Raw genomic sequence first — 24,326 nt, 5'->3', positions numbered from 1 at the left:
CGAGCCATCTTCCGGCGCCCAGCACCTTCATTATGGGGAGGATGGAATGAAGACCTGGAAAAGAAAATCACCCAAGCTAAGAGTCAGCACTATATGAGGTTATGGTGAGGTCGTGTATGCAAGCATCATTTACAGCTCTGATCACACAGTGCACACTCCAAGCCTGCAGCTGGCCTCTTTATCTGGAAAGCAGTTATGCAGTGGCTAGAGAATCCTGTCTATAATACAGGACAGGGGAGAAGAACGAAGATGGCAGACTGTGCTCACTTAGAGCTGGAAACAGAGCATCATGATTTCCTAAGTAAAAGGAGGGAAAACCCTCCTGAGTTTAGTTGAAAAACAAGGAGGAGAGAGAGAGAGAGAGAGAGAGAGAGAGAGAGAGAGAGAGAGAGAGAGAGAGAGAGAGAGAGAGANGAGAGAGAGAGAGAGAGAGAGAGAGAGAGAGAGTGATTATTTCTTCCTGCTAGTGTAAGCAACTTAAAATGACATGTTTGCTTTATCGCCTTTGGTCTCCCATTTGATTCCTGACAGCCATCTCCCTCCGTTGCATGCAGGGCTGTCAGGTAATACTCTGGTTGGTGTCACAAAGGAGCCAGAGAAAGGAGAACACTAAACAGTGTTCCACAGACCTGCAGGCTTTTGAAAGGAGCGATTGAAGTTGGTTGACTCTATCCCTGCTTTCAAGGAACTCTCGTTTGCCGAGGCTGCATGATATTCTGTAGGCATGTGCAGAGGAAGTCAAAAAGGAATCTTTAAGAGAAAGACTGCCAATGTCTATTTCCTCTGAAGCTTGAGGGAATGGGGAGAAAAGAGACACCAGAGAGAATCTTTCTAAGCCCATAATTTCTGAATCCATAATTTTCTGTCCTTTGCTTTGTTAAGTAGGGCCAAACCCAGGAATAGACCAAAGCTAAGTTTTCTATGTGTTATTGTTCTCTCAGTAAGATGAGTCCAAATTCCTAGTCTCCTCTCCAAAATAAGAAGTAAAAATCTCTCTAGGAAGGTTGTGCAGGTGCTGAGAGTAAGCTATCAACGTACTGCGCATCATGAAAACATCACCTCTTGCTAGAACTTTATGGTAGCAGGGAGGGAATGAAGTCTAAAAGGTTCTCATGGGAGAGCGATTTGAGGCGCTATTGGCGATGATTTTATTTATTTTTTTTTTACCTAATTAAAATGAATGCACTTTCAGCCTGTGTCCAGCAATCATTGTTTCTGTTACTTTCCTGAAGTTACTCTGTCTGGGTGTAGTTTTATCCCTATAGACATGGCGACGAAGAACACTGTTGATTACCTAGGAAGGTACATAGCTTTGCAGTGGCTCTGGGCCATGATGACACTGAAACCGTGGCTTCATGCTCCACTTTTAATTGTTGAAGTTTTTGGCTCGGGAATAAGAAGATGCAGTTGAGAGGAGGTCAAGAGCAGAATACGAACACGGGTGTGTGTGGGGTGCACTGTGGAAGCTGTGAAGTGGTAGCTTTTAGCACTGGTTGGAAAGTAGACTCGAGGAAGGATTTTTATACCAGTGAGAAGTCCTCTTACTCAAGCATTCCCATGCCTTGGATTTTGGGTAGATACGTGGATCTGGTAGTTCTTGAAACCTTTTTAACTGACCCTGAGGCTCACCGAGTTTAGGGAATTACTATTCACTGAAAGCCCCCTAAATAACCAAGACTACCTCCTCAGATAACTGCCTGTCACCTGGGGCAGGTTCTAGAACTATGAGTGGACAGCATATGTCCAGCCTGTTATTTAAGTTCCAATCATCCAGCTTCTTCAGCTGGTCCTCCATCTGTGTCTGGGAAGTGCCACTCTCTGAAGTCTAAGACTGGGGGGCTTGTCTGTACTCTGCCTAATAGCGCATTGTATCACCCTCCAGGGAGGATTCTGCAGTTTTTGGGCTATTTATACAAAGTTGGCTTAGAACTATGGCCAGATGATAAATTCTTACTTCTAACTGAGAGTTCTCTCCAGTGGTCTGTGGTTACTGTTTCTCAACTGACTAGGGATTGCAGGTAGGTGCTGCTGATTTGAGTTGGAATTTGAGAAGTACTTTCTACTGTCTTCAAATTTGTACATGCCTAGCTGCATGGCTGAGGCAAATGTGAAAGTGGGGAGTGAAGGAAAAGAAGAAAAAAAAAAACAGAATGTAATAAGAACTAAAAAAGACACAACAACTTTGTGTTTCAATAGCCACAGCTGCTACTGAAACACATGGTCATGCGGGATAGGGCGCTGTGCTTCTAGCTCCTCTCGGTGCAGAAGTGCTTTCTCCACAAGTGCATAGGAAGGGAGGAGCCTCATTTTCTAAACTCTAGCACGATTACTACAAATCCCTGAGCAAACAAACTCCCTGTATCAAGGTACACCTGATGGCAAGTATTTATAAGTAGGTTTTATTTTAAATGCTTTTCTATTGCTGCAATAAGACACCATGATCAAAGCAACTTAGACATGAAGTTGTTTATATGGGGTCCCCAATTTTGCAGGGTTAGAGTTTGTGGGGACCACGACAGCAGAAAAACAGGCATGGTGCTGGAGCATTAGAAGCAGATGAAGATAAATGGGAAATGTTTGAGCTTTTGAACCTGGTGACACACCTCCACCAACAAGGTCCTAATCCTTCTTAAACAGTTCCACCAGGGGGGTGGGCAAGGATTCAAATATATGGGTCTATAAGGGTGGGTTCCCATTCAAACCACCACAGGTTTTTAATTTCATCTTATTATAACACAGTTTTTTTTATTTCATCTTATTATGAAAGTTGTTCAGAAATGAAAAATTAACACCTCCCATGGTGTAAATACATACAGTTGTCTCTCATAGACTGGGCTCAGCTGGATCTGGCTAGCATCACAAGTTCTTCTTGACATGTGTTTTCCCGCCAGATCATAGACAAGAACCCACACAGTGGGTTGTGCCCTGAGGAATTTGATCCAGCTACTCTGCATTTGTCATTCAGGGGAAACTTAGATCTTAATGATAGCTGGATCTGGATTTTATGCTACTTCTTCCTGGTTCCAGCCATCTCCAGGGGTTATGCCACTACCAAAGGGATTACAGAGCTGGCAGTAGCAGGTTCTCAGTAACATCAGTAACAGGGTCAGGTGTCCTTGGCTTCTTGCAGCAGCATAAATGGGCTGATTCTCTTTTTCTTTCCTGAGGTCATAGGCCTGGGCCAGGCACTTCAATGGGTATTTTCTTTTGAGACAACTTTATTTGACAGTGACAAGACATTTAGCTAAGGATGATCTTGAAGAGCTTGGGGTGTCTGGTTCCTATTATATCTACAAATTTAGGTCCTACACCTAAAGCTCAAGGACCATTGCAGAGCGGAACAAAACAGTTATAAGGGCTAGAGGATAAGGACATGACGGCAAAGCTACACCCTTGAAATCTCAGCAGTGTAGCTGATGAAAAACACCCTCATAACTGCATACCAGTTGGCATGGCTATGCGAAAGAGGTTAATTTTGCAAACTTCTAGACATATATAAACATCTACACACAATCAAGAGCTTCTGGGGGAGGCATAAAACAGTTTTCCCCAGGCACAAGCTACTTGATAGTTTATACAATTCCTAGTTTTCAGCCCAAACACATGTACCTACAAACACCATTAAATGGACTCAGTAGGGTATGTGCGTATGTGTGTGTGTGCATGCACACACACGCGTGCACACACATGTGCACATGCGCACATTTGCATGAATTAGAAAAGTAATTGAAGAAGAGATCACAAATTTGAGACAAATATAGGAACATAAAAGAAGTTTCTGGGGAAAGGAAGATGTACACATGATGTAAATACAGTACTTTTGAATAAAATCCTAAAAATATGAACATAAAGTTTCAACTAATAAGAACAGTTCCTATGACAATTTCTCAGAAAATTAGGAAACAGGCAGCCTCAAGACTCAACAATACCACTTTTGAGTATATACCCAAAGGATGCTCATTCATACCACAAGGACATGTGCTCAACTATGTTCATAGCAGCATTGTTTGTCATAGCAAGTACCTGGAAAAAACCTAAATGCCCCTTCGACAGAAGAATGGATAAAGAAAATGTGGTACATTTTGGAGTACTACAAAGCAGAAAAAAAATGACATCTTGAAATTTGCAGGCAAATGGATGGATCATCATATTGAGTGATGTAACCCAGACCCAGAAAAACAAATATCATATGTACTCACAGATAAATGACTTTTAGACATAAAGCAAAGAAAAACCAGCCTAAAGTTCACAATCTCAGAGAACCTAGACAACAAAGAGGACCCTAAGAGAGACATACATGGATCTAAATAGAAAGGAGAAAAAGGCAAGTTCTTCTGAGTAAATTGGGAGCATGGGGATCATGGGAGAGGGTAGAAGGGTGGAGGAGCAGAGAAAATGTATAGCTCAATAAAAGCAATAAAAAAAGTAAATCCAATTCACCTACTCTGTTTTTAGAATTTTAAGTGCATTTCAATTAAACAAATGCAACCTGGTTTTCACGCATTTATAATGTCTTTCAAACTGGTAGGTCTTCAGTATTAACAACTAGATCTCATTTTTTTTAGTCTTGAACTTTCTAGCGATGTATTTGACTAAACACTGTATGATAGAATAAATATTGCTATCTTTCACACCCAAAATGAAAAGAATCCAATTTCCTACCTCCAACGCTCAACTCCTAAGATCAGCGGTGTGTTCTGCTATACCCAGTTTATGTGGTGCTCCTGAGAACAGAACCCAGGACCTGATGCTTTCAGTCTACTAACTGCCCTATATCCCCAGGCAGTGGAGTTCACACTTTAACTGACATATTTCATTCATCTATAGAATGATCTGGCCATACTTGTTCACTATCATGCTTCCCTTACCTCGTGGGAATAGCACATACATGAACTTTCTTAAGATTTGATTTTCTCATCTGTAAAATGGCATTACTGATGATATGCATATGAAATAATTTACTAAAAATAATATACCAAAACAAGAAAACCTCAATAAATCATGTATGGTTTCACCGGTTCCTTTCCTTTTTCTTCTTCTGTCTGTGCCTGTTGCTTTCATGATCTCTCAGAAGAGCATGGCTGAAGACTTAGGGATTGAAAACTCTAGTTCTAGGTACCTGGGTGTTTTATGGATGGGAATGTGAGGCTCCGATTTGCCTAGCTAAACAAAATGATATCCAGGATTAGCAGACATGGCTTATGACTTTCAAGAACCACATCAAACCTAAGCTGGCTATCCCTCCCTTCTCCCTTCCTTCCTGGGAGCCTCGCCCCATTCCTAGTTTTCACATAAGCTGACAATGTGTTCTTCCCTGTAGTTTCTTCCATAGTCTAGGACAGTTGGATACAGGCACTTCATGAAGATTCTGTTTCCTTCACCTGTGGAACCCCAGCGGACAGTCTAGATCCTCCAGGTCGTGTTTTTCCCAAAGTCGATCTGCTGGGCTGAGGAAAGCAAGCTCAGAGGTACCACAACTCTGGCATTGTTCGTGTCCTCTAGAGCTTGGCTGCCCCTCTCAGGTCATTCTGGCTACAAATTCTTCTGAGGCTGATTAAGTACGAATCAATGTGTCTGTAGTGTTTACTTTTCCTGAGTAGCAGGTCCTATGAGTGCAGCTGCCAGCATGCAAGGGGCTGTGTGTGCAGGAAAAGCTATCTTTAGACCAAAGGCAGAGGACATTGGAAGTAAAAGCTGTACCACAATGGTCCCACGAGGGCAGGACAACCAAATTCATCATCACTTTGAAATGCCTGGTGTTTCCTCTTCTAGAAACAAGATCAGTTTGCGGGCCAGTGCACTGGAAAGAGATCTGATTGGCATAGGGCTCAGGTACAGATACGCCACACTGAACTACCCATGGCTGAAGTGGTCATATGACAGCCTCACTTGACTGACAATTCCCTTTGCATATTGAATCTTCACAACAGCCTAAGGAAGAGCAGAAACAGAACTTCTGGACTTGTTATCCTTTAACCATGAGTGGCTACACTCACAAAAGCAAAGGCAATGTAGCTCCAATCTGTCAGGGCAAATACTGAAACCTGAACCTGCTAATTCTGAAATCTCTGCACATACCAAAGGCAATGAGTGTTTTGTCTGGAAATAATTTCAAACTTGCAGTACTGTTGCAAGGATTAGAAAAGTTAAGAGCATCCATACGTCACTGCCTAGCTCTGCCTGTTAGCATTCCTCCTCATCTGCTTCTGTCCTTCAAGGATGCTATTTTTAACCTCAGGGGCATGCTTTCCTTCTTGAAACTTTAGCTTTTGTTTGTGTTCAATGAAATATTTGCTTGAATTGTGCACGTATGTGTGTGTTTGTGTTTATGCACACATGGTTGCTTCTGGGATCATCCGGAAAATGTCATGGATCCATTCACCTCCACACAAAGCTTTGCTTCCAATTAAAAAGTTCTTAGCAAGAGAAAATCCCAGCTTAAGAATCTCCAGAAGATGGGACTGGGTTGCAGCTCACTGGTTAAGAACATTTGTTGTTCTTGCAGAGGACCTGGGCTCAGTTCCCAGCACTCCAATAATAGTTCACAATCACTTGTGTCCTCTTCTGACCTATGCAGGCACCAGTCACTCATATAGTGTACATACATATGAACATACATGCAGGAAAATACTCATAAGCAAAAATAAAATAAATAAATTTAAAATTTTTAAAGTGTTACTAAAATAAAACAAGCAACTAAAATTAAAAGAAAACTAAAGCCAAACTGACTCATCTGTGCCTGGATTCTCTCTGCTGAACTAATAAGCAGCTCTTCGTAATGGACATCAAAATGTGAATTAGAAAGACCAGATCTCGAGAAGCAATTGAATTGCTACCATACGAGCATGGTCCCCAGAAGGAGAGGGATTTATTCAAGGCCACTCAGTCACAGCACAGCAGTGAACTGAGAGTCTTATATTAGGTACTTGTATATCTGAAACAATTCAGCTGCCCAACCAGAACCACTGTGTCTCCTGGTCAGCGCTGTGCCTCGGGCTGGACTCACCATCTGCACTTTTCCTTTGGATCTTAAATTATATGCTAGCTTACTCTGAGCAGCATCACTCCCTATGTGACTGCAGCCCAGTTCCCCAGGAGATTATACCCACTCTGGTCATGGGGCTCAGACTCCGTTTCCCAAATGGCCCATTCATGCATTTGTGCAGTAACCAGTGTTACTAGATTAAGCATGGGATTCAGGCTTGATGGCATGCTATCAATATTCCTGAATAGTTAACTTGATGGAATGGTATCAATATTCCTGGATGACTAACAGGAAAAGGTGGCCTTGATAGGATATAGGCTTTCCACAAGTTACCAAACTGGTAGTGGTGAGGTACAGACTTAGACACACATCTGACTCCAAGTCAGCATTCTTTGCTGTATGCAGAACCATTTCCAGCTAACAAGGTAAGATTCTGCACAGTGTCAGGCTGTCATTTCACCTCCATCATTAGCTTATTCTGTAGACTACCATGACAATGGCAAGCCTCCAACAACTGTTATCTCAGATGGATATTTACTTGACCAAACACAGCACTGTTTGCTTGTCAAACGTACTCTTTAGACAGCAGCACATGAGGTCGATCCATTTTACCAAGAGCTGTGAAATTTTCTACCTGCTGTCTGGACCAGATGTTCAGTCAGGCTACTTGTTAGATACAAGCAGAAGTTAGGGAGATATGACATGTGGATAAATTTGGATCAGCATGTTGTGGAAAATCAAGCTTTATTGGAACACATTTATTTACTAATGTTCATTTATATGTTGTCTATGGACATCTTTGTGTAATGGCAGGGAGTTGAATAGTTCTAACAGATACACAGTCTGCAGTGGCCATTTACCAAAAAAGGATTCAATATTTAGGAAATTCTCTCTCTCTCTCCCTCTCTCCCTTTCTCTCCCCCGCCTCTCTCTCACACATGGCATTTCTTCACTCACCCTGTGATAGCTGAACTTTCCTGCCTTGTAATGAAGTCTACCCGGTCAGTAATTCACCTCTTTCCAACAGTCTTATAAATAGCTTGAGTTGCATTTGAAATTTTTCTTTTTTCCATAAATGCAATGTGTAAAGTGAGTTGCTGTTGTTGTTGTTGTTGATGATGATGATGATGATGATGATTTAGTTTGAAGTTCAGAATGATTTAAGTGAAGGTGAAAACACAGAGAGAATATACATTAATAAGAACCTTTGGATGCCTTCTTTTCATGGACTTGCTCACTATATGAGGAACATCATTAATAGCTTTATTTTATACGAAGGTTAGAGCCCAGAAGTTAAAGTCATTCAAGACTGGAAAGATTGCTTAATATCCAATTCAGGTCCTGTTGAACTGAACACTGATTCTATGTCTCTCACGAGAAGTGTCAACAGAGAATGCTGTGCACCTGGCAGATGAGTCACAAATATTTCCTCTTCTCTCATTCCTTGTTCCTCCCTTAGATATCAGTCTCAGGTATATACGATTCTATTGCAACATCTTAGTCTTCAGTATATGCACCTAGAATGGCTCATATCCTAACCTTGTGAAAAGAATACACATTCAAAGAGTCCATCTTTCAATATCAAGACTCAGGTACTCTCTCAAATCTAGTCATGGCTTTCTCTGGTGAACTGAAGTAGCAAAGTAGAGAGAGCTAGGGCCTCATTTTCACTCACTAGGAGCAGGAAGAAGGAAAGGGAAGAGGATACCCACTTGCCAGAAATAGGAATGGAGGATGAAGAAGAGAGACAGAGAGGAAAGAAGCAACCGTCATGCACTTTCATCATCACTCCAGTCTTTGTGTCATTTCTTTCATTCACGTTTCTCATCACTCATTTATTCAAAGCTGCTACTCAGCATCCACTGTGGCCCATGCCTGCATTTGTTCTGGGGCTGCAAGCTGGACACGGTCTATGGAGAACATAAACTTACTTTAAAACACATGTATAAATGTCAAAATATTATGGTATGGGTTCTATAAAGTGGGGAGAATAAAACAGGGAAATTCTCTGTGGTGTGGGATAGTTATGTAGAAGATGCCATTTAAATGCAGATATCAGAGTGAGTGGGAGCAGTCAGAGCAGAGAAGACCATTCTAGGAGTAGCTCTCTTTGTGTGTGTGCATGTGCGTGCTCATGCATGCCATGAAGGTTTTGCACGCCAAAGGAAGGAATGCTAGGATGAGACTTCCTATGACAATAGAGCAAGAAGCCTTTGGAAAGCTGTGGAAACAATAACAACAAAAACAAAAACACTGGTTTGGTTTAGAGACGGGTTATTAAACTCATGTAAAATCATAAGTGCCAAAAGAAGGTTACAACATTGTCTAAATAAGCAACATACTTCCCACTTATATCTGAAGGATAATTACTCTGGATGCAGGATAGAGGATGGGTTGCACTATATGGGAAAAGACCTTCGAGGAGAGGCTTTTTGCAGATTCTAAAACAGTGGTTCTCAACCTTCCTAATGTTGTGGCCCTTTAATATACCCTCATGTTTTGCTGACTCCCCCCACAAACCATAAAGTTATTTCATTGCTACTTCATAACTGTGATTTCACTACCATTTTGAATCATAATGTAAATATCTGATATACAGGATATTTAGTATGTGACCCTGGTGGGGGTCACAACCACAGGTTGAGAGGAGGCAGGAATACCAAACCACAACAGAAGAGAAAAGAATGGGGATATAAAAAAATCACCATTATCATACTTAACCTTGTGGGGCTAACTTCTTTCATCTAAGAAATGAGAACATTAATGGTGTGGGTTCATATTAAGTGGATGAGAAGAGGCGAAGACATGTCTGAGATTTGAATAACTTTTTAGGCTGAAGTCTAAAAAATTGAAGCCCCTATGCTTTCTCCATCTGATCCTTCACAGAAAGCTGGGATAACGAAACTGTTCATACTGGCTGTACTTTGTTTCTTCATCTTCCATCATCTTTGTTAATAGCACAATAACCCAGTATTAGGCCCCTTGGAAGAACTTAGCCAGTGTAATAAACCACTGTAGACTGAACACTCTTAAACAGCCCTCATCAGCCTCCTCTTAGTGCCTGAGCAAACAAGGTTCAGATATGGGAAACAACTTGTTCAAGGTCACACAGTACAGCAGTGACAACCACTGGTACCCACGGGTCCTACTGTCCTCAAAGAGCCCCAGAAATCTCATTTTTTTTCTGGGCACTTCAAAGATAACAGTAGTCAAATGCCACTTGATTCTTGATTTGGAAAAGAGCACAGGTTTTATTTTTAAATGAATATGAAGAGGGCACAGTGAGTTAATATGGAATCCCAAATGCTATGCGAGAGCTGTTTCCTCCAGCACAGGGATTTGCCTTTCCTGGTATTTTTATCTATTTCTCCTTGACTGGCTCACACATGCTGGGAGGACCACTGGGAACTTCTGACTAACTGCATTTGCTACGGAGGAGCTTGGATGGCAGCCACAGAAATGGAGGGGGACTAGTGCTGGGGTGTTGGGGAGAAGAAGGTGAGAAGCATAGTCCGCCTATGCTGAAGTCATCCCTGTGTCCATGCTCACACTTTGAGAAACAGTGAATGGAAGACCTTGAGCAAAAGATTCAACCAGTCAGAGCCCACTGACACATAGCACAGAGAGAATGGAGCTCCAAAACTGGATTTCACCAGACCCTGCTCTCCCTGCTACTGTTCCAGGTTTCAGAGAACAGAAACCTGGGAAACTGGATCTGAACTAATGTCAATTAGTGGCTTGACTTGACAAGAAATGTGAGATTCAGATTCTTCCATCCCTAGACACACACTGTACATAGGGGTCTTTCCTTGGTAGTTAAGCTCTGTTTCAATGTCTTTATTCCATCCTCATATCTGCCTAAATTATTTATAAATTATTAATTTAATCTTTAGAACTCTCTTCGTGACTATTAGTCTTATATCCTCATTTTATAGCTCATGGAGTTAATACATAGTAATGTCCAAGTCACAGGTTTAATAAGACACTAGTAAGCATCAGGGATAGAATTCTAACTCAGGTAGCTCAGTATCAGAACCCATATTATTAATACTGTCTTCTTCTGTTCTGGCAGTTCTGGTGCCTCTCAGACTTTCCTTGGTTCATTTTAATACTGTGTATTTTCCCCTATAATGTGGTGAGTGTTACAGCCTCATCACCTCCTTTTTGCAGTATAAGAAAAGCTAAGAGGGACCATAGCTCTTTTGTGCAGAACTGTAGCAACTGAAGAATTGGACATCGGATGCTAAGTTCACTTGGCTGGAACAGAAGCTTTGCTATGACCTGGTCAACATTATGTCTTCAATAAAAGATCAGCAGTAGCAGCCTCAGGAATAGCAGCGAGACTGACAGCCTCACAAGGTCAAGAGCAGTATTAAAAATGCAATACTAAGACCAGTGTCACCTGCCTGTGAACCAGCACAAAAGGGAGGGAAGGATACTCCTGGGTCTAATGGATTTCTTGCCTCATTTGACTCTCTTCCTCACTGTGTCTTTTTCCTTGCTGATTTTCATCAGTTAATTGCTTCATAGTTTTATATAGTAAAACCTCCACATGGATAAGGAGTTTTAAACTTTCAGTTGATTTTGTCCCCCATGTGGCTGCTGTTTGTAGAAATGTTTATGCTATGTAGGTAAGGAGGGGAGAGGAGAAGGAAAGGCAAACTAGGAAATGTGGAAGGAATGAGTAGAAAAGGAAGGAGAGGGAGAAAGAAGGGATGATGAGAAAAGAATGAAATGAAAGAAGGAAGAGAATGTGGCAATAAATAGAGACAGAGGGATAGGAGAAAAAAAGACACAGATTAAAAAGAAATGGGCAGATAACTGAGTAAACACGGGATCCTGCAAAGAAGAGAGATGTGAACCAGAACCGAGTAGAGGAAGAACCCTGCTGCTAGTGGGACACACGTGGGAGGAAAGATCGAGGGAAGGCTTGGGCACTGCTTTAGTGGGCAGGGCTAGTGAAGGAGGACACAGATGCCACAGCCCTGTTACTCTCACTATCCTGAGAACACAGCCAGGTCTCCTAGAGTGTTTGGGGGCAGTGGGCCAAGTTGTTTGTCTCGTGTCCTGTTGCTTGCTTTTGCTTTCCTTTTTAAAGTTTAACAATTTATAGGGTGCGTGCTCAGTGACGGATGCTTTTCCAATCAGCTGCAAATATCCCATTCTTTCTGAGGAGACCCACCATTGCCTGGTTCTCATTTTAGCTGTGGGATTGGAGAAGGGAGAAGACAAGTTAAGAATCATTGATCACTAACTTCTAAATCTGTAGTGCAATAGATCCCTGAAAGCTAGAGTGTAGGGTGGACTGTGAGGCAGGATCTATTATTTCAAGGGCTGCAGAAACTGAAAATTCCTCCTTGGGGATGTGTCGATAGAAGCACTTCCCATATGGAGCCCTTTTTCATGACAGGTACCAAGGGTACAGAGAATAGAATCGAAGCAACGAGAACTGAAGTCACATTAATAATGTCTACCTCCATTTTCCCCTTACACTGTGATGGTTTTTATATAATGTGTTAAAAATCAATAGCCAACTCGAAATGGCAGCTTCAGCCATTACAAGGCCCATTCTACAGATGAAGGAATGTAAATAACTTGCCTCAGGGCAAAATGTGCTCAAAGGTGTGTGATTCATGCCATTGCTATGAAATGTCTATCACGAACAGATGTTCCTACCTCAGGCAATGCTTCACCTCCCTTCTGTGCAAAGGTGGTGGAGGGCAGACAGTCTTACACCTTCAGAACCCACCAACATCCATGATTAGCCATAGTTATCATAACGGCAGTCAATGCAAAGCAACAGGCAGGCCTTTACCTGTAATACAGGATCCTCCTTTCATGGAGTGGTCAAACCCTGTTAATCTGTACCAACCCTGTGCGTTTAATACATGCTTACAGCCCAGGGTTTCTTTTGCAAACACCACTTCCCAGTTGCTAATTCCCTAACCTTAAGCAGTACTCCAAGATGAGGAATTGCTTTTGTATATGTTCTCCAGAAATATGCTGTTTTCTTGTATACTCCATGGAATCATCAGAGAACTACAGACGTTAGCTGAAGGTGCAACCCTGTAATGATTCTTCTTCCAGCATATTGATATCCCTTATATCGACTGTCATGGTGATGAATAAATGTTGAAAACCCTCTTTAACAGGCCATATGATGCCTTGTCGACAGGGGCCAACTTCAAAACTTTCAGGTTTAGGCAATTCTAACCAAAGAACCTATATATTTACACTTCACAATATTCCCTTTACACTTTTGCTGCTAATTTTGCAAAATTAAATTGGTAGCCCATGCTAAGAACCTGTAGTATGGGTTACCCTGAACACATCTAACCTAAATATGATTTATTTTTAGTGCTAGTTTCCTTTCAGCATGATTATTGCTATTTCATTTCCTATACTGAAATTTCAATATGAATAGATGCAGGGGAAATCGCCTCTAATTATTTTGGGGGATGATGCAGGGCAGGGAGTAAGTAAGGAATGGAACGGAAAAGGCAGGATTGACAGTCAGTAGTGTGATCAGTCCTGGATGCTGGGTTCAGTGCTCATTGTGCTGAAACAAATTTACATTTGGTATTTATCGTGAAATCTGCTGCCTGGACTTTGTAAATCCACGTGGCAGTTCTGGAACTTCCCAAGGGCTCGACTGATTACCTTTGCTGCGGCGGCGGCTGTGGTACTGCTCTGTGTAGAAAGTCAGCTGTGTTTCATCATCTGCTTCTGAGCCCGACGTCCCCTTGGTTCTCCCAAAGCTGAGTCCCCCTGCAGAGAAGCACCATCCATCAGTCAGCCTTGCAGGACTCTAGAAGCATTGTAAACACCCAGCCATCCTGAAGACCCACAGCACTTCCTCACGTTTCTCACTGCTGATCCTTAGTGACCCGGGAGTCTGCATGATTAATGGAAGTAGTTGAAACTGGCAGTCAGGCAGGACTGGGTTCTAATCATGGTTCAGCAGCTTCCAAGCTATATGACCTTGAGGTGTCATCTACCTTCCTAAACTGCTATTTCTACAGCAGCGGAAGTAACTCTTAGCCACTTGGATTTGCTTTGAAGATGAGGAAGAAGCATGGCACGTAAAAGAGGAGGCCCATAGTGGGTGCTAACAATGGAAAACTACCATTTCTATATACGATGAGCTTAACTCGAAAATTCTCCAGGCAGCTTAATTTCACAAACATTTCAACCAAAGGCTTAGAATATGGCAGGCTCAAAGCCTGCCACAGAGACACAAAGATAAACGCCACTCAGCTCTTACCAGGCACCGTATCATAAGCTAGTCAGGGGGACAAATGGGATCCTGAGGAGTCTTAAGCCTAATTCATGGCTTATGTTTTCCACACAATGAGATGCTAGGAATATGGGAAGAAGCAATTCATTTTAACTTGGAGGGAAGAGAAAAGGTTTATGGAGGAGTAAAGATTTAAGCCATGGTTTGAAGGATAGATGAGGCTTTGGCATTAAAAAAGGGAGCTTCCAGGAGCCACCTTATGAAGCATCGCTGATAACACAGATATGGGCAGATACAGGCAACATCAAACCCAGGACTGACTAAAAATAAGGTGCTCATACCACACTGAGGGAGGCTTGAGTGTTCCACCAAGGTGGGCATCATGCTGGGGTCTAACTGTCACAGAAAGTCCCAGAGCAAAAACGCGTTGATTATCTGTGTGAATCAGAAAGGAAACTCCGAGCTCCCAAGGAATGGAATGTGCTTCAGGCTCAGTGAGCAGCTAGGAGGCTCTGTGATGACCCAGGAGAGGTGCAACATGAAATGGGGACATGTACAGAGTGGATGGGAAAGGGGGGCGGACATGAGAACGGCTACAGAGATGGACTGGGAGGAACATTCAGGGAGGACAGTGACTCATAGATGATGAATAATAGAAAGGGGCTGGTAAGATCAGTGCCGGGACACTAACGTCGCTGATTCAGAACGGAGGAGGGCAGGAGCTGCTCTTCTTAATCTTCATGTGTTTTGAGTTCTGTATTTGCTGATTTATTTGTTAGTGGGAAAGGGAGTGAGTTGATGAGTTGAGTCAGGTTTTTAAGATATTTTTTTATGTTGGTCATTCTGGTCTTAAAGTCCTGATCCACCTCCTCTGCCTCCCCAAGTGCTGGGATTACAGGCACAAGGAATTATGCCTGGCACTCTTCTTAGAATTTTTTAAAGATAAGGTATTGAAAACTATGAATTAAGACACTGAAAAATTCTATACCTAGAGAAGAATGAAGGAGGTGAGAGATCCAGAGCATGGTGTGGGTAGATGTGTGGACAGGGGAAAGAGGCACATTTTAAGGACTGGGACTTCAGTTGTACAAATCACAGACTATCTCTAGGGAGACTGAAGTATCTGGTAAAATTGGTTTTCCTGGATAGAGAATTAAGTGAATGTAGAATAAGGAAAGAGGGAGGCTACTCTGCCCTATAAATCTTTGTGTCTTTTTAATCAAACACCATACAACTGATTACCAATTCAAAAGTTGCACCTGAGGAAAAGAAAAGCATAAATTAGTGGAGAATGTTGTTCAATTCACAAAGGGATTTACTCTGTAGCCCTCTTGGGTGGGGTTTGAAGGGACATCCATCACACTGACGTCATGCTTGCAGACATTGTCCATACCATGGCATTGTGTTTGTTCGCTCCAACGATGTTGCTGGAAGATTTGTCTACATGACAGCATGAAATCCTCATGGGGATAGATTCACTAGGGAGGTGTAATTTAATTAGCAATCCAGATAAGTATTCTAGTTTGATTTCTGTGTCTCTGATCAAACACTGACAATTCAGAGAAGGAAAGGCTTTATTTCAAGTTATAATCCATTACTGATAGAAGTTCGGCCAGAAACTCAAGAAGGAATTTGAATCAGAAATCACAAAGGAATACTTATTTCTGGCCAAATTGCTGCCTTGTTCAGGTTCAGGTAGTTTCTTCATACAGTTTAGGACCATCTGCTTAGAGAATGGGGCCACCCGCTATGGGCTGAGTTCTCCAACATTAGTCAATAATCAAGACAACCATGGACATACACACCAGAGACAACAAATATGATGAAGACAATTCGAAAATTGAGAAGGCTCAATGCTTAGGAAGACCATAATAAAGCAAAGACATAAGAACGTGCTGGAGCAAAGACATAAGAACTTGCTGGAGCAAAGACATAAGAATGTGCTGGAGCAAAGACATATGAATTTGCTTGATCAAAGACATAAGAACGTGCTGGAGCAAAGCTACTTTTCTGAAGGGACATAACTGAAATTTAAGAGAGTTATTCTTCAGGGCTTAGCTTTCTTGTCCTGAATATGGGGTCCTAAGTCTTCAAATTGGCCACTGTGCTCGACAGTTTTACATAAATGTAATACATGCTAAAGTCATTTGAAAAGAAGGAACCACAATTAGGAAAATACTTCCATAAGGCTGAGCTATAGTCAAGCTTGTAGGACGTTTTCATACTTAGTAGTTGATAGGGGAGAGCCCAGTCCATTATGGGTGGTGCCATCGCTGGAATCATGGTTCTAGGTTCTGTAAGAAAACAGGCTGAGCAAACCATAAGGAGCAAGCCAGTAAGCAACATTTCTCCATGGTGTCTGCATCAGCTCCTGCCTTCATATTCTTGTCCTGTTTGAGTTCCTGTCCTGACTTCTTTCAATAATGGACTACAGTGTGGAAATGTAAGCCCATAAACCCTTTCTTCCCTAACTTTCTTTTTGGTTATTGTGTTTTATCACAACAATAAAAACCCTAATGAAGACAGCATCCTTGGGATATCTCCAGAGGAAACCTTTGAAAATGTATTATCAGTCCAGCATCAAGGCGCCAAGTCCTGTGTGATCTGTATTCCTTTCCTTTTTCCAAATCACTGAACTCATAGGAGGGTGGTTTAATTATATCTGCTTTACAGATGAGGTAACTAAGCTTCAGAAAAGAGAAGTGAATTAGTAATAATTGGAGCTGGGCCTTTCAGAGATGGGGAACTGGAGCCTGAGTGCGAGTGCTTTCACCATTTACAACACAGCCTTCAGTGTAACAGGCCATACATGTGGAAGATAGGGACTTGATATCTCATTCTCCTCTTTCATAACATTTTCTTCTTTGGTGTCATTTTGGCATTGCTTGGAATTGAACTCATGGTCTCTGACTTTTATCAAAGTGATCTACCACTAAGTTATCGACTAAAGATAGCATTTTCATGAATGAAAGTACAAGGGTAGCCTCAACTGATCTTTGCTCCAACATGTATCCTGAGCCATTGTCTCAGACATCACATGGTCTCTGACTTTTATCAAAGTGATCTACCACTAAGTTATCGACTAAAGATAGCATTTTCATGAATGAAAGTACAAGGGTAGCCTCAACTGATCTTTGCTCCAACATGTATCCTGAGCCATTGTCTCAGACATCACTTCCTCAGTTCTGCTGAAAACAACAGCAGGTCTGAGAGGCAGTACAGGACCCCAGATCTATCAAATGAAGCATCCCATTCAAAGGCTTTGAGAAGAAACTGCTAGGGACCCTTTAGAATTCTGGAAGTAGCTGAACAGAATAAGGTCCAAGGCCTACTTTTAAAAAGTAACCATCAAAGACTTTATTGTCAAAAAGATGGAACAAACAGGAAGGAAGAGGTAGTGGGAAGAAGGGAGGACTTTTGTTCATCTGCTTATTTCTCAGCCAGAGAGAAATGAAGATATTTGACAAAGCAACTCCAAGGACCAGGGTGAGCATCTTCTTATTGTGTGATATATAATGAGCTGCAGAGAGAAAGGGAGTATTGCCGGGCTACAGAACTATAACAGACCCCTCCTGTCCCTTTGAGCCACACCCTAACTTTTAGTCATTTCAGTGAAAGTCTTATTTCTTGTGCTTCTACCCATAGCTCTACCTCCCTTCCACCTGATTTTTACCTTTCTTCTTTTGGCAAACAAACGATCTACTTTTCCATCTCTGTAGTGAATTTAAATGTTATGCATTATTCAGATAGAATTCCCTCTCTACTGCAATAGGATAGTGGAGGGGACAGAAGCATTACTAGAAAATTCTATTGCAATAAGGAAACCTGCACCAGCATAGTGGTATTTTTCTACAGGACTTTGAGCTAAGCCTTTAACATATGCTATCTCATGTTATTCCCACGAGAACCTTAAGAGGCAAGATGCTCCTCTAATTCTCATTGTCATGGATGAGAACACGTAGACATGGGAATATTAAGTGATATGATATGTCCAGGGTCACACAATTTATAAGTAGTAGGATCACCATTAAAATCTCAAAAGCAGCTCCCAAGTCTATTCCTTCAGACTCTGTTCTGGTATAAAATAAGATACGAACAAATACCCTACTTAATGTCCACATCAATCATAATGACAGCATCAGAAACACATTTTATCCAAATAGTGTGAAGCAAGATAGTAAGTGGAAAGTTGGGGTTGCAGTTGAATATGTCACTCTCAAAAGTCAGGTTGATAACTAGAATAACACAGAGAAGATGTGTGTGGGCAAGTGCACACATGTGTGGATTTATGTTCTTCTGTGAAAGTCTGTACGTGAGCAAGGAATCCACATGCTAAGCACTGTAGCTTAGCAGGTCTTTTCCTGTATGCTATCATGAGAAGATGTTTTCCATTTCCACCCACATCTCTTCTCAGGTTTGCAATAGTAACTCCTCTAGCAAATCTAATCAATTTAGCAAGATATTTGCACTTATCCATCCTTTCATATGCTTCAGAACACAGAGACCGTTCCTCGGGAGAACTCCCAAGAAAAATAGTTGCTATTCATCCTCCAGCCTCCTCTGACTCTTACCTCCCTTCTGTAAGTACTAAAGGACTCAGAGTGGAAACTGAGGGCCAGCATAGCTGCTTGTTTTCCAGCCAGTCTAGTACAAATATAATGCAAACCATATATAATCTAAGTGTTCTAACAAGCACATTTAAAATGTAAAAATAGGGGTTGGAGAAATGGTTCAGTGGTTGGGAGCACTGGCTGTTCTTCCAGAAGACTGCGGTTCAATCTATGTCTTTGCACCTTGTTCAATCTATGTCTTTGCACCGCAGAGACCCGAGGAGGGCATTTGATCGCCTGGGAATGGGGTCACAGATGACTGTGAGCAACATTGTGGGTGCTTGAGATTGAACCGCAGTCTTCTGGTCTGGGTCTGAAAAAGCCTGGGTTAAAACCGGTCTCACTGAACATAGCAGACAATGAGGACTACTGAGACCTCAAGAACAATGGCAATGGGTTTTTGATCCTACTGCACGTATTGGCTTTATGGGAGCCTAGGCAGTTTGGATGCTCACCTTACTAGACCTGGATGGAGGAGGGTGGTCCTTGGACTTCCCACAGGGCAGAGAACCCTGATTGGTCTTTGGGCTGATGAGGGAGGGGCACTTGATCGGGGGAGAGGGAGGGAAAGGGGAGGCGGCGGTGGGGAAGAGACAGAAATCTTTAATAAATAAAAAAAGACATATTCAGGAAACATGAATATGCATGAAATAAAAGCAAATAAAATCTAAAATTATAAAAATTATTGGATTGAATCAATTTCATGGTATATTTCAGCAAATGCATGAAAAATAATATGCTCATTCCTAACTAAGTGAAACTTAACACCAAAATTTCCTTTTTATTTCTTCATAATAAGTCCTTAACACTGAGTTATGTCATATTAGCAGCATGGCCCCGTATAGACAACCATATTCTACACACCCACCCCAGTGGAGAGCACGATTCTGGAGGCACTGTGCAGTAAATACTATGGCGAAGAATAGAGTAAGGACCTGGGCACAGGAGAATGATAAATAAGCCACAGACCCCATAAGTTGTAATTTTTATATGTGAATTACATAAATTACATAAAAGAAGAACAATAACCACAGCCTTTGCTCTCAATGTTCTTAGGTTCAAGCTGGTCTCTTACTGGTTCAATCTGTGAGTCTTGAGAGGTTATATATGTCAGTAGAAGGGAATTAAGTCGTTGACATCAGATTTGAGTTATAATAATATGTCTCACTCATTTGCTGTGTGAACTTGTGCAAGGTCCTTAACCGCTCTGAACTAGTTTGACTGTCAGGTCACATGGTCATTTTGAGCAAAGTGTTAGGTTGTCCGAACACCTGACATTCATAACTTTTACTGGGCTTCCTTAGGAGGAAAAGAAAATGCTTGGTAGTCACTCTTCCACTGTGACATCCCAGAAAGGTGGCAGCTATCCAAGGTCTATAGCCACTGAGTATCCATATAATCTGAAGAGGTGAGATGCCAATTGTGGACTGACTCGGAGGAGACTCAGATGGATGGCAAAGGGCTCTCACTGCTGCTGTGTTGATATAAAATTTATGATTCATTGCCATAAGGTGGAGCCATTAATTACTCAGGGCTGCTCTAGGATTTCCACTTAATCAAAGCCTGGAAAAAGAACAGAAGGAGAGCTACACCTGCCAGAACCAGCTCCCAATTCTCTGTTCTGAGTTGTCTGTGAGGGAGCCACCGAAATGTAAGTCTAGGCACACACGACATGGCAAGCAGTGCTGGGAGGGCACTTTCCATATAAAAACACATATGCACCTCAAAGAGTTCTGGCAGGCAAGAGCAACTTCTAGCTTTAGTGACAGACAAATCAATATTTAGAATTTGCACAAAAGATTATGAAGGACAGAGCTCAGTTTTGAACTTAGTTTTGGTTCAATTCAACACTTCTGTTCTCGTGAAAAATTTGCTCAATTTTATTAGTTATTGAGGACATGTAAAACAAAACCATTTCTAACAGGTCATAATGCCAGTTTGGTCTCTGGGAAAATACTGCAATAGAACAAACATTAGTGAAGAGACTGAAAACCATGAACGGTTTGATCGCCGTGGGAATGAAAATGGGGTAGCTGTTATAGGAAACATTTTGAAAGTTTCCTACTCTGTTAAGCACATTTGCTACATAATTCAAGAATTTCACTCTTAGGCACATGACATTAAGCACAGAAAAGGTGAGTTAAACAAATAGTTGGAGGAGGACATTTATAGCTGTTCTCTCCACAAAGCTCAAAGATAGTAACGGCAAATGTCTGTCAACTGATAAATAGGTAAACAAAATGTAGTCACATAGAATATTACTGATATATAATAAATGCTAACATATGAAACCATGCAGATAGACCTCAGAAACATTTTAAAATATGGGGGAAGGTGGATATGAAAGGCCACAGATAGTAAGATACATGCCATATGAAACATCCCAAAAGACAGAATTTCCTGTCTAAGACTAAGGGTTGCCAAGGCTAAAAAGAGGGAGCTAAGAATATGGAAGGACGATTAATGAGTTCTGATTTCTGTTGGTGATGACTGTGCTTAGAACTAGATAGAGGTGATAATTACTCAACCCTGTAAATGTACGGAATGCCACTGAACTGTGCACATTAACGTAATGAATAGTTCATTTTATGTTAGGTAGATTTTAGTTCAAAAAATATGAAAAAATAAAAGAAGCCCTCTGCTTGCTTCCTATCATCTCTATATAGATGAGAGACATGTCATGTAGGAAAGGAGAGGAGGGGCCTCTGGAACAAAGAGAGGAGGTGGTCCACAACTTCCTTGATGGGGGTCAAGCTCTCAGATTTCCTGGATCTTAGCACTTGGGATGGAGAGAGTAACCATTCCTTGACCTCAGTTTCACTCCAAATAGTGTTAGCAGCATAACTCATTTGTTTACTAACTAAACTAAAAGGTATTTACTAAGTGACCATACTATAAAACAGTCTTCTAATGCTGCAAACAAAACAAACATCCCTCAATTTTTCAAGTCACTTACTGGGGGAAGCTTTTAAGATATTGGGGGGTATAACAGTTTTGAATTTAACAAAAGCTTCTGTGTGTCAAGTCTTGTGTGGATTTTGCCAATAAGTAGGTGTAGATATTCAGAAGTATTTAGAGGTTTCTGATGAAGACATAGCTAGTGGAAAACAGGGGGCCTGATCTCAAGCTTGTTCTGGGGCAAAGGAGCACATCAAAACAAGTCTAAGGTCATATTATGAGGAAAGCTTGGGCAAGGGGGCACACGGCCTTTGCTAGATCTACAAGAAGTAGCATATTGCTCTTCTCTGCAAACGTCCCTTCTCTGCTTAGGCTGCCCTGTCTGCAGGCCTCTTCTGTCAGCTGCTGTTAGGCCTGCCTCTAACCTCTCCACACTCCATCTCCCATTCTTGCTATCATGATGGATGGTGGTGACATGTTAAATTATTCAAGCTCCATGTCTTCCTCAAGCTGATGACAGCAATATTGCATTTTTAGATTGTCCCAAACTGCACCAGATAGAGAAATATGTGCCTAAGGAATTCAAAAACCCATCTGACCCCCAACCATCCAGGGAACATAAATGATAGTAGTCATGGGTGGAGAACAGAAACCAATAAAACTTTCAATGTCCTCTGAACCACACAAGTAGCAATTGTTCCCAGTCTGGAACTAAATCACAGATCTTCATATGCATTCACTTCTTAAAGATATTTTTATGTATGGTGTGTGTGTGTGTGTGTGTGTGTGTGTGTGTGTGTGTGTGTGATCATGTTCTAGGGTTTTTTTTGTGGGCATTGTTGCTGTTACAAAACACTCTGACCAAAAGCAATCTATGGAAGGAGAGAATTTATTTCATCTCACTCTTTCAGAAACTCAAGACAGGAAAAATCTGAAGCAGAAACAAGGAGGAATACTACTTATGGCTCAATCACTGGTTTATGCTCAGTTAACTTTCTCATATGGACAAGGCTCATATGGACCTGGGGATGATGACAACCATCACAGTGGACTGGACCCTCTCACGTCATTCCTCAGTTAAGGCTGTCACTTACAGATATGGTCAGTCTCATTTTTCCCAAATTTTTCTTTAACTGAGGTTTCTCCTTTCCAGATGATTTGAGTTTGTCTCAAGTTGACAATAAAAAACTAAGCAAGACAGTGTCTTTTATATGCGTGTGGGAAGAAGAAGAGCAACGTTGGATCTTGTCTAGAGAAATTTCAATTATATTCTGTGAGACATGTCTGGACTCTCACTAGTCTGGATATCACCAGTTAGATTGGCTAGCCAAGGAGCCTCAGAATATGCCATCACATGTAATATTTTATATAGGTTTTGTTTGTTTGTTTGTTTTCAGATCAGATTCAGGACTTCATGCTTGCAAGGCAAGTGCTTTTCTGAACGGGCAGTCATCTAGCTTGTTCTTGGGGTCATTTAGACGACAACTGCTATCTGCCATGCGTTGTGACTTGCACATGGTACAGAGATGACTGCACACATGCTTCCATCTCAAATCTTGGCAGGTGAGAGTTAACTGTGTTACTTTGTCATAGTTAGGGAATCACAAGGGTAAGTGGTAAGATCTGCATTCAGAACCTGGCTTCTCTGAATTCCCAGGGGATTCTGCAGCATTTCTGGTTCATGCTGAATTTAAAAATTGTCTTTTATGGTGGAATATATTCACAAATACATGCACAATTAAACATGATTTTCATAATTTCACAAAAAATTGAAATACATACATTTATAGAAGACATTAAAGTTATGATTTATCTCTAAAATAGAGTTTCATGAGATCATTAAAACACTGTGTCATAAATCTATATTTACTGACAGGCACAATTCTCCATGATACATTGTTAGGAACAAAAGCATACAAAGAAAAATACAAAGAGAAATTTTATATACTTGCTGGATAGTTGATATTAATTCTACTCTGTAATATAAAAACAAATACACAGGTATATATTTTATGATAATGGAGACTTGTTCCAGGACCTCATGCATGTTAGGTAAATTATCTGTTACTAAACCAAATACAAGCCCTAAAAATGTATATATTTTAATTTAAAAAGTAAAAAGCTAGGCACAATGGTGCACTCCTTTCTATCACAGTGCTTTAGAGAATTAAGTAGCAAGGTTAAAAAAATGTTAAGACCAGCTTTGCTGAATAGTCTAATCTTCTCTAAAGGAATCAATTAATCAATCAATAGATCAGTCAGACAAAGGAAGGAAAAATTCATTATTAGATATTTATAATGTTATAAACTAAAGTGTAAAAGCTATAAAAGTACATGGCTTTTCTATTTCTGAACTATATACTTTAAGCATTATAGGCACGCAGTGATATTTGGAGAAATATATTGAAGTGCTACTGGTGGTTGGATCCTTTTGAGGTCTTTAAATTTCTTTTCTTACTTTTTTGTCCCCCCCCCCCTTAATAACTCCTTTATTGACTCTTTGAGAGTTTTACCCTGATTCTATTCATCTCCTGGTCTTTTGTACTCCCCTCATCCCTGCCATGCCCCCCCCCAATGCAAAAAAAAAAAAAACAAA

General features: G+C 41.2%; 1 protein-coding gene across 1 annotated transcript in view; it reads right to left on the bottom strand.

The window, feature by feature from the left end:
- Positions 1 to 24,326, bottom strand: part of Astn2 (astrotactin 2) — a 671,847-nt gene that overhangs the window by 609,276 nt on the left and 38,245 nt on the right. Inside the window, exon 3 of the mRNA XM_050121817.1 lies at positions 13,646 to 13,753. Within this exon, the coding sequence (XP_049977774.1) occupies positions 13,646 to 13,753 (108 nt within the window). The remainder of the gene's footprint in view (positions 1 to 13,645; positions 13,754 to 24,326) is intronic.

This window comes from Alexandromys fortis, unplaced genomic scaffold (assembly GCF_014885135.2).
Source record: "Alexandromys fortis isolate MF-2015 unplaced genomic scaffold, M_Fortis_MF-2015_v1.1 scaffold_183, whole genome shotgun sequence".
Taxonomy (NCBI): domain Eukaryota; kingdom Metazoa; phylum Chordata; class Mammalia; order Rodentia; family Cricetidae; genus Alexandromys; species Alexandromys fortis.
The sequence above is the reverse complement of the archived record's forward strand: the minus strand, read 5'-3'. Positions and strand labels throughout refer to the sequence as shown.